The sequence below is a fragment of the Centruroides sculpturatus genome, unplaced genomic scaffold (genome assembly GCF_000671375.1).
Source record: "Centruroides sculpturatus isolate CEXI.00-Female unplaced genomic scaffold, Cexi_2.0 scaffold1029, whole genome shotgun sequence".
NCBI classification, from domain to species: domain Eukaryota; kingdom Metazoa; phylum Arthropoda; class Arachnida; order Scorpiones; family Buthidae; genus Centruroides; species Centruroides sculpturatus.
The window spans coordinates 287228-298433 of record NW_019385204.1 but is presented as its reverse complement, the minus strand read 5'-3'; the positions used below and the strand labels follow the sequence as shown (position 1 = coordinate 298433).

The window sequence follows — 11206 nt, the reverse complement described above, 5'->3', positions numbered from 1 at the left end:
TATTATTATTAGTTTTTATTTTTTACTATAGCTAAGCATCTTGCACATGTATTCATGTAGAATAATTTAATGGTAAATTTTAAATGTAAATGATTTCCTTTAAAAAGAGTTTAAAGGAAATCATTTTCATTAAAGGAGCATTTTCAGTTTATTTTTTAAAATCAGAATACAGTAAAAAAGTTTGGAATCAAGTACAAGTGTCAAAGGCATGGGATAGTTTAAATACACTAAATACTTTCCTAAATATTCTGTGCTGAAACGAGGATTATCTTATATGCTATAAAACAGTTCTTTGCTAATCACTAAGTAGTTAATNTAGTTATTAAATTTAATATGAGATGGCAGCATAACTGCCTATCTCTAGTCAAATTAATTAATTTCTAATATTTAATTATAACCTTTATATAGTCCAAGAATTTGGCATCTTCATCAGACATATTATCTTTAATTTTTTTTTATTTTCTTCAAATCAAATTTGCATTCCAGGTTGGTTCGTTCTGTGCTAGAAGAAAAGATAATGATTCATGTTCCTTACAATGTATATTGTATAATTTTTTATGAATAAATATTATNTTTAAATTATGTGTGGAACCATCTGTTATGATATTTTGTTTAAAAACTTTTTATATTATTAATTATTATAAAATGTCAAAAAGCTTTTGAAGGTAGGGATGAGTTTTATAAAAAAAATTGTAAATGCTAATAATAAGTAAAATCTTTATTAACTCTTTAAACAAAAAAATTGGCTGAAATAGGTTTGAATCGTTCAAGATGAAGGTAAAGTTGTTTGACTGGTTTTGCCATACATGTCCCCCTTGTAGGTTGAGAGGTAAAATCAGTTTTGTGTCCAGGAACAGTAAAGAAGAAATTTTCAGATCTTAAAGAGTTAAGTCTGTTCCCACTCAAAATATGACACTTGTACCCCTATATATCCCCACCCCTTGACCTTTAGTCACCAAAATTTAATAGTCCCCTATTTATTTCCCTAATATACAAACTTTCCAGCAAAATATCATAAATTTTTGACAAATGATACAGGAGTTATTAAGCTTTAAAATGGGTGAACAAAATTGTGCACTTCATACAAACATACACAAATATCCATACATACAGGAAAAAAATCTCCAAATTTTTTTTTTATTTCTCAACATTTTTTAGTCTCCTGAGTCCAAAAATACAAAAAATTTTTGACCAAATGCCATACTTGTCCTAACACCATAATCAAAATTTGGGTAAATTATTGGGCTATAAAACAGCTTTTTGTTTAGAATTTCCTTTGTTTTGATATAAATATGTTTTTTATTGATTATGTGGATGATATTTTGAACATCATATTTGGTACCTCAGAAATGTGGAATCGATTATTTTGTATTTAGAATTATTTATATTTCAATTTTTCATATATCTCCAATAACTTCTAGTTGTTATTTATGTTGTTCTCATTAATAAAATATATTTGAACAGTTCTAAAATTTAAATAATTCAAAGCTTCAAATAATCAATTCCATATAAAGATGATGATCGAAACTGCAAAATTTTTTATCTTTAGTAGTAAAAGGAATTTCTGAACAAAAGTCTTCTTTATAATTGAATAGTTAACTTATTAAATTATAAAAAATTTTAAATATTAACAAAATGGAGTCTAAAAATATTAAAAATGCTTACTTCAAGATGAAAATGAATGTTATTATTCTATTAAATATTTGGCTTCCTTAAGTAAGCTTTTTAATATTTGTAATAGTATGGTGCCAGAGATACATGTAGTAGTTGAAATGGAGTCTCTTAAACAAGTCATTACAGAAATAATTTTCAAACAGTTTGAAACATGATTACTAAATATAACTTTTACACTCATTTTGCTAAGAAATAAAAATGCCATATATTCAATTCTGTAACTATTTGAAAAAGTTTACATTTTTATGTATGTAACTAATATAATAAAGCTAGATTGGCCTCACTAGCTGATTGACTGATTTTTAGATTCATTCACTAACTCATGCTATCTGAAACATTGTATGTTATTTGCTGAATAACAGGAAATGTTTCAATAGAAGCAACTTTTTTATAGAAAAACAAAATTGAATAACATAGTTGATGTACCATTTTGACTTTACAATGGAACACTAACTGTTATTATAAAAATTGAAATTTTAAGAAAATAAATAAATGAATATTTTATTCACCACAACAATATAAACAATATTAAATTGCAACACACGTAAAAATAATGAAGAATTAGTATGATCTGTTGAGATATGATCACTGAGGCTAATATCAGATGAGCATCAAATCAGTTGTACTCTGTTTTTCTAAGACATGAAGTTGGTTATCAGATGAGTGCTGTCTTCCATTGCATGCATAAATAGCTAGTTTTATTTCATATATCTATATATCAACATGGATTGCATAGATTGTGATATGATGTTTTTTTTATTACATACACAAATCAAAATTTTTTCTTCATTTTTGTTTTGAAGTCATTAAATAAACCATTACACACTTGTAACCAGTCTTCCTTTTTTTTATTCCTATCTTTATAAAATTCAAATGAAATTCACCACAATTCCAGCCACTCACTAACTTGTATGATCAACTTACATCAATGTCCATTTTTTAAAATACATGAATACACTCTTTAGCAGGAAGAACAAGGACCTGGCATCTCCTCGAAACAATGTTTCAACAGTCATTTATTGCACTTGTCTGATGACTGTAGGTATTGAGGGGATCCCCCGAATGTGCACTGGACATGCTCCATTATGAGATAATCATGCAGGATCCAGCAGGCCATCTGTGTGGCACTATTGTTTTTCATGTCTGCATCCATCTGATTGCTCTCATGTATTTTTGAACTTCCACAACATCTGCTAAAAATGGCAGAAATTAAATCATGCTTGTCTGTCATTAGCCTGAAAGTTGCAGGTGCGTATCACATACATATAATTTTATTCTCTAAAAGTGATTGCTTTTAAAGAAAATATTATATAAACATCCAAAAATGAGAGTTATCTTTTTCTTTTTTGGATGGCTTCTAACCTGAGGCAGGCCTGTAAATCAGGCCAAAAACATTTGTTCAGTTTGTAAAGTTAATGCTGGAAACATCTGAAAAGTGTGTTTGTATAATTTGAACATATATTTGTTAAGAATGAATGATGTGTTCTTTGAATGTTTCTGTTATTTCTGTTTAAAGTTGCAACTGAAGAAGCCTGCATATATTAAGTGAAAATACTCTTAAAAAGTATATTTGTGTATAACTCTCTCAACAAGAAGAAATAAAATTTGTTTAACATTGCCACAACTTTCAGTTAGTTCATAGTTGTATTTGTCTGTTAAATAACTTTTAAATTCTCATTCTCATACAAAAATACATGTCTTTTTACAAATTAAATTTAAATTCAATAAGAATATATAGATATTCCTATTTAATTGATTTCTAAACTACAATATTAACTATAATAATATTAACTAAGAACATAATAAAAAACACTGTTTATCCACACTTATTTAATGTTAAATAATTGGTGGAAATTATTGATAATTAGATTTATATTATAATAAAAATTTAAATATTTTTAGTGTAGAGCAAGTGGAATTACATATAAAAGTAAACTTGAAGTCTCTCTCCAATGGAGTAAAAATGGAATTGTTCAAGATGTTATTACAAAAAATATTGGAGAAATTCCAATAATGGTTAAAGTGAGTTAATTGAAAATTAAACATTTATTAAAATATTTTACATTTTATAAATTTTATAAATATAAAAACTGCTGAACTTTTTATAGTCAAATGTGTGTAATCTTTCCAAATTAACACCAAAACAATTAATTGAAAAAGGAGAAGAGGAAGAAGTGAGTATCATTTTTTTGTTTTACAATTATTAAAAATTAGCTAATTACTTTTCAAAAAATATTGTAATAATTTTTTTCTACTGATATTTGCTTCTTTAGTATATAATGCTAAATATTTTAAGGAAAATTTTGAAAAATAAAATTGATTGTTTTGAAAGTAAAATAAATGAATTAATTTAATAAATTATAATTTTAGTCAATAGGCTATTTTATTTTTTTAACCTCAAGAATCTGTACATCTGAACTGTACAACTCTCTGCAATGATATAATGGGCTGTTCCAAGCTCATTTAAGGATTGACTCATCATCATCATGTTAATTTTGGATTTCAGACTTTGATTGATATCTCATTTGCATTTTTTATACAATATTCATATTTCTTAATTCTTGTAGATTAGTATTTTCTTTATTATTATTATTATTACTTCTTGATATGACTCTCTCATAGCACTGCCTTATTGATTAATAACATCCATATTGGATATACTCTATAAAAACAAATGTGATTTCTTTCTGTCATTGCTAAATGATAATTATAATTTATTGATCTTTACTGAAAGCTGGCTGTCTCATGAATTATCTGATATAACAGTGTTGTATATCAATATAATTTTGATTTGTTCACTATAGTTGTGGTTCTCAATCTGTGGTCCATGGAACATGGGTGCTCTGTGAAGCCACTTCAAGTGTTTTGCGAAAAAATCAAATATTTAAAAATTGTTGCAAAAGAAAAATCAATATAATGTAAAATAATTTTTGTATGGGAATGTAATCAGCAAACGCTAATAATGTCATAGACCAAGTGTGCTCTTGATTTAAAAAAGGTTTTCCACCCCTGCTTTAAAGCTGCTGTATTGTAAGTGTTCCACAGGAAAAAATGTTAAAATTTAATGTTTCCCGACTTCAAAAATATTGAGAACCATAGTACTATAGATTGGTTACTCAAAAAGAAGGTATTTTACTTTGCTTTCAGTTACAGCTAAATGTTATAAAAATTTTTTAATACAGTGATTCAATCCTTGTAATAGAAATAACTTGAATTTCTGCAAATACATATTATCATTGTTTATGTTCCTCATCTCCAGCATTGTAACATTTTTTACATTTTATCTAGATTTTTATCCTCCTATGAAGAACTTTTTATAGAAGGATAAAAAATTCACTGACCATTTCTTGAAAATACCCACCTTTCAATAAAACAAAAAGTAAATCACATCTATAAACTTTTTAAACTCTCTGTTGACTCTTGTGTTCTATGTAAAACTATTGATTCTTCTGATAACTGTTGGTTTTCCACTTCTTCAAAAAATGAAGAAATCTCTTGTAAGAAATAGTGAATGTGGAGGGAAAAAGCAGGAAACCACAGATGTTTGTATGTGCAAAAAGTCATCTGAAAAAATTTTATTTTGAGTGACAAATTAAATTAACTGAAAATTTTAATTTTTTAATTTTAAATTTTGTTTATACTTATGACCCCAAGACTCTGAGAATTTATTCCTAAATTTTCTAGGTGCTCATGCACCTGTTCAGGATGCAAGACTACTCAATCTATCAAGTTTATAATAATTTTAAATTTCATTTCTTCCAAATTCACTATTATGCTTTACATTTCCCTTTAAACCTGGATTTTTCTGCAACTGGTTTGTCTGTTTCTTTTGAAACTGTTAAGAAGACTATTGTGAATGTTTTGAATTCTCAAAACAGCCCTGACCATATTTTTGCTATTTTTTATTCCAATGTCTCTCTATGATTTCATTTTCTCCAGCTTGTATTTCCTAAGATTCGGTGCTTAGTAGTTTGTTTTTTTTATTTCTTACATAGATTATATTATTAATAGTCCCTATTTTCATGTTTTGTTGTATGCTGATGATCTTAAAATCATTAATTTCAACCCTGTTACTCTCCAGCAGGATTTATAAGCTTTGGCGTCTGCATTTGAAACTTAATTTATCCATTAACTTTCAAAAAACTGTTCCAATGTATTATGTACTGTACTTATTAGGAACTTCACTTTAACTCCTTTATTTATTTATGGGCATTTAGTTAAATATGTCAACAGTATTAATGATATTGGTGTCATTTTTTATCAGCACTTAACTTTTTATTCTCATATTAATCACCTGGTTAAGGATTTAGCTGTTTGGAGAGGGATTCTTTGAAATATTGTTAAAGCATCACATATAGTCTTTCAAGCCATTGTTTTTACTAATTTTCAGTCATTAATTGATTACTGTCTACTTATTTGGTCAACTGCAGTTCCAAGTCTCCTTAAAAAGGTTATTTCTGAACTTAAAATTTACTTTCTATTTAATAAATTTTCCAATTTGCCTTTCACTAGTACTGTAGAGGTTGCTGATCCAGACTAAGAGCCCCTTTTTTATCCCATATTGAATATTTTAACAGAATTTTGTTTTAAAAATTTTTTAATGGATTACTGTTGCCTGACAAATTAGGTTTAAGAATTCTATACTAGAAATAATATAATTATATGCATCTCTGCTCCCAATTGTAGTCTTCACATTTGAAGATGATCATTATATTTTAGAGATAACACTGTAATACTTATCCTATCAAACTATTTTACTGCAAATTTTCAGCAGTTTAAACACTGCTTTTAAATACAAATTACATGGCTAATGTACTGTACCTAGTTTTATTCACCTTTTTTATTTTTAAATTTTATAGTTTTACTATGTATGGCAGTTTTAGTCTATTTTAGATATTTTATACTGTTTTAGTTCTTTTCTGTATTCATTTTTATATTTATATTTAATTCATGTTTACTTCTTGTTTGTCAATGTTTTATTACTTGTTATTTTTTATTTTATTTTATTTTTTTTTTTATGTTATTACCATTTTGTGTTACTGGTTTTAATCAAACATCCTTACTATACCTGATACGTTTAAAGCTATTCATCAACCAAAGCCAAATATTATTGGGCTAGAAACAGCTATAACATTAATAATTTAAATTATTAATGTTATAGCTGTTTCTAGCCCAATAATATTTGGCTTTTGTTGATGTATAGTTACTGGTTTTTTTTGTCATGGGGTTTATCTTTTTATGTATGGGGGATAGTAATCTCTAGTATTCATTATTCAGAAATAAATAAACATGATGAGTAATTTACCTTATTTTTCTCTATGTTCCAAAATAAGTTATGTTTGTTTAAGCTCACTTTCTTGCTTAATTTTTGGATGTCACACACCAATGATTGAATCATAAGACATTTATATTGCAGACACATTAATTACCTTTATTAATAGAAATGGAGCATACAAATTTAATAGTAGTGCAGTATGTGTTTCGGGAGAGATTACATTTAACTCCCCTCTTTAGTCAATAATAACAAATATAAAATACTAGGGTATGCTAAAATACATGTAAAAATATAAACAATTTAAAATTGCAATATAAAATGATATTTACATAAAACAATAATACATACTTTAATTAGAGTACTTACAACATTCTTAAATCATTCTGACAATACCATAAGGCAATTATAAAGACTACCAGACACTCTGATATTTACACATCCTTATAGTGAGTTGGTGTGGCACATAGTGACATATGAGCTTGACAAGAATATTGAAAGATTACATTGCAAATTTTAAAAATTATCAGAAATATATAATATTAAAACTATTATTAATAAAACAAGAACTCTAATATTTATCCATTTTAAAGCCTGTATTATCATTAATCCTCTTTTCTTCAAGAATTTTAATTACTTTGAGATGTTCATATAATTTGTTTTTTAATAGTTCTGGAACTGCTTTTATTATTTTCAATGACTCCCTGTTATGTAACAATTAAATTGAAGGCAATGTTTAGTCACTGCTGATGATCGGAAATTATTTTTAACTGCATAAATATGCTCATTAAATCTTAACTTTTAACTTTAGTTTGGTTTCTCCTATATGATTTTTCATATATGATTAGTCAAATTTATATATTGCATGGTTTTTTCTAAAATATTCATTTTATTATTTGTATTTATATTTTTATCATTAATTTTTTTTAATAATAAATATCATAAACAATATTCTAGGAATTTGGAGGTTATTTCATTATTAATGGAATTGAAAAAATAATGCGTCTTTTACTTGTACAGCGTAGAAATTATGTAAGTATTGGTTAATTTGTTTTTTCTATAATAATTATAAAATTAAATATTCTGAAAACATATTAGTAATAAGCAAACTATATTTATTTCTAAAAGTTTTCAATTTAACCAACAATTTAATTTATTGAAGAATGAGATATAATTTAACTTTGACTGATTCATATTTTTGAAGTTTAAATATTTTATTGTCAATTTAAAAACACACTAAAATTTATGAGAAATTATATTGAATGATTTTTCACTTATAGAATACTTACCATTTACCAATATTGTGTAAAGATTTTTGAAAGCATCACAGGATCTTCCAAAAAGAATGCCACCATTTTAAATTATTGTAATTATGTTAATTATTATCCAAGAATGTTGTACTGTACATTAAGACATTTGGAAAACTGTCAAAGTTTAACATTTGCCTATTCCAATTTCTCATTGTGTGCACTTCATGGTCATACAGCACACATTTATCTGATACTCAAATTTTCCTAGGCTAACTACAACATATCTGTTGTCACTCTTTCCACAGCAACCAGAATGCTACAGCTCCTGAGAATACTTATTTTACACAATGATGAGTGATTTTGACTTAAAAATTGCAGAAAATATAGATGGGAGATAAAACTTGGACAGTTACTCTGTTGATTGGTGTACAGTACATTGTGTACTTCTCAGATAATAATTAACATAATTACAGTAATTTAAAATGGTAGCATTCTTTTTGGAAGACCCTATATTTTACACACACTATTGTAAATAAGATTTGTACAAAAAAAAATATTTGTAAATATCTAAAATAGCCTCTAAATTTTCAGAAAATTTTAAAACATCAAAATATTTGTTATCAAAAATTATAAAGATTAAAGAACTAATCCTGTAGTAATTCAAATTGTTTCTGATTTTGAGTTAAATACTGATTGATTACAGACCAATCTTTCAGTTTCTCTACAACAAATGCACAGTTATTTCTTCTGCTGCCTTGTTTTAAAGTTGTTTTATGAATCCTACAAGGTTTTAGTTTGATCTTATATCAACACCCTACACATTTTTATATCCTATAGTGTTGAGTGGCACTTTCTGCTAATGCTGATGTAGTCAGTTTAATTTCTCAACACTGCTAACAAATTATTTAATCAGTTTAATAATTAAGTAAATATAGTCAACCCCCTATAAGATCATAGATACGTTCCATTCTTTAGGAATCCGATTTCTTCCAATCACAGCCCGACACGTGTGAAGTTTACGGACTACGGCTGATTGAAAGGTTTTCTTCCATAAAATTAATCGATTCTAGACTAATNAATTTTTGATTCAGTTAATCTTTCCTTTTAGCTTTCCTGCTACTATAATTTTTTAAATTTCTTCTATTATTTATATATTTTCTGATATATGCTGATATAAAGTTTATTTTAACAGAACTAAAATTTCCAATTAAAAATAGTTGGAAGAAACTTCATGTCTCTGTCATGTCCAATCACCAGAAACAGTCTTTCTTTTACAGAGATGATCTTCAATTAGAATCTATGCCTCTGTAAAAATATGCAAAACAATTTTAAAAATGTTTACTACTGATAAGCCAAAAATTAAAAATATATAGTTTCTTCCACTTGTTTTTAATGTAAAATACTATCAGCATTTTAATTGAAATTATACTGTATTTCTAACTTTAATCATTTCTGTTCTCAATTAAAACCTATTTTTATCTTAAGTAATCTTGATAGTATTCACTCAGAAATAGAATATAATATTTTAGAAGTACTAAATAAAGTTGTTTTGTACAAAGAATAATATAATGTTCCAAAGATGCATGATTATGCCCAATGAGTAAAATAAACCACCCCTTACATTAACAATGAAAAAATTCCTAATTAAAATCTATAAAAATAAAAATGAAAAAACTTTTAAAGTTAAGTATAAATTAAAATAGAAATTATATCTAATTTTTATTTATATATTCTAGAATTTTTTATGGTGATAATTTGAATATATTTTTTATGGTGATAATTTGAATTATAAACAAAAACTTTCATGCTCTTTATGATTTCTAGTCACTTATTTTAATAATTTTATTTATTTTAAAGCTTTATGACAAGGAAGTTATTTGCTACAGCTAAAGGTGAATGTGCTGTTGAATCTGCTGATAGTGCAATGAATCAAGAAGCACTTCTTCCAGGTCACATATACTTGGCTGTATTAAAAGTGAGATTAAAAACTGTTATAAATTCTTGTATAAAAGTATTTTTGGAATTACATTAATTTTTGTTAAAATAATTATTCCAATGAATCTTTCAGTAAAGAATTTTTTAATTTATAGGAAAAGATAGAACTGTGGTTGCAAATAATAAGAAAAAATATGGAGAAAAAAGCAAAAGCTAAAGGTGCTGCATTTGAAATTAACATAAGTAAGTGTAGTATTGATTTTGTAAAATAAATTAATTTATACAAAAGTCATAAGTTTAATAGAATTTAATTTTTTTTTTAACTTGCTGTATGAGAAGTTTTTATGATTTTATATTTCATAAATTATTGAAAAATTTAATATTGAATTTAGTTGTATATCTTAATTTTGCATAAAAATTTATTATTTAAATTTAATTTAGTAATTTAGCCTTAGCATTCACATATATATGTCTGAAAATCAACAAATGAATATAGTTAATCATTAATTTGTAGCATTTGAATATTCTCAAGAAAATCAAACATTAAAATGTAGATAGTTACAATTTTGTTTTAAACATAGGGTCATTTTTTAAAGTAAAAGTCATTTAATCATAAAGTGATAACAATTTATTGTAACTCAAAATTCATGTTTTTATAATGAAAGTATGTATTAATCTATTTTCAACATAATCCCCATTGACATCCAAGTATTTTTGATATTGGAGATGAGCTTGATGTTTCCTTTATTGAACAACTCTACCACCTATTCCTTGAACCAGTTGGTGACAATCTCTTGGATGCTGTCATTGATCTGCATACATTTTCTGCTTAAAAATGCCTTTAATTTTGGGAAAAGATGAAAATCAGAAGGTGCCAAATCTGGACTGTATGATGGATAATCCAAAACACCCACCAAAAATTCTTGCAACTGTTTTACTATGTTTTGAGCAATGTGAGGATGCATATTATCATGGTTACAATATTTCAAACACTAGAGGAGACATATAAAATATGTGCATATTGGCATGCTTCCAAACCTGGATGCTGACTTTCTGCAGCAACTTGCATGTGATC

The 11206-nt window shown here is 26.2% G+C and overlaps 1 protein-coding gene across 1 annotated transcript in view; it reads left to right on the top strand.

The window, feature by feature from the left end:
• LOC111636094 (DNA-directed RNA polymerase I subunit RPA2-like) overlaps window positions 1-11206 on the top strand; it is an 80268-nt gene that overhangs the window by 14660 nt on the left and 54402 nt on the right. Inside the window, exons 5-10 of the mRNA XM_023381273.1 lie at window positions 3577-3696; window positions 3783-3848; window positions 7904-7988; window positions 8227-8251; window positions 10054-10171; window positions 10287-10374. Of these exons, the coding sequence (XP_023237041.1) occupies window positions 3577-3696; window positions 3783-3848; window positions 7904-7988; window positions 8227-8251; window positions 10054-10171; window positions 10287-10374 (502 nt within the window). The remainder of the gene's footprint in view (window positions 1-3576; window positions 3697-3782; window positions 3849-7903; window positions 7989-8226; window positions 8252-10053; window positions 10172-10286; window positions 10375-11206) is intronic.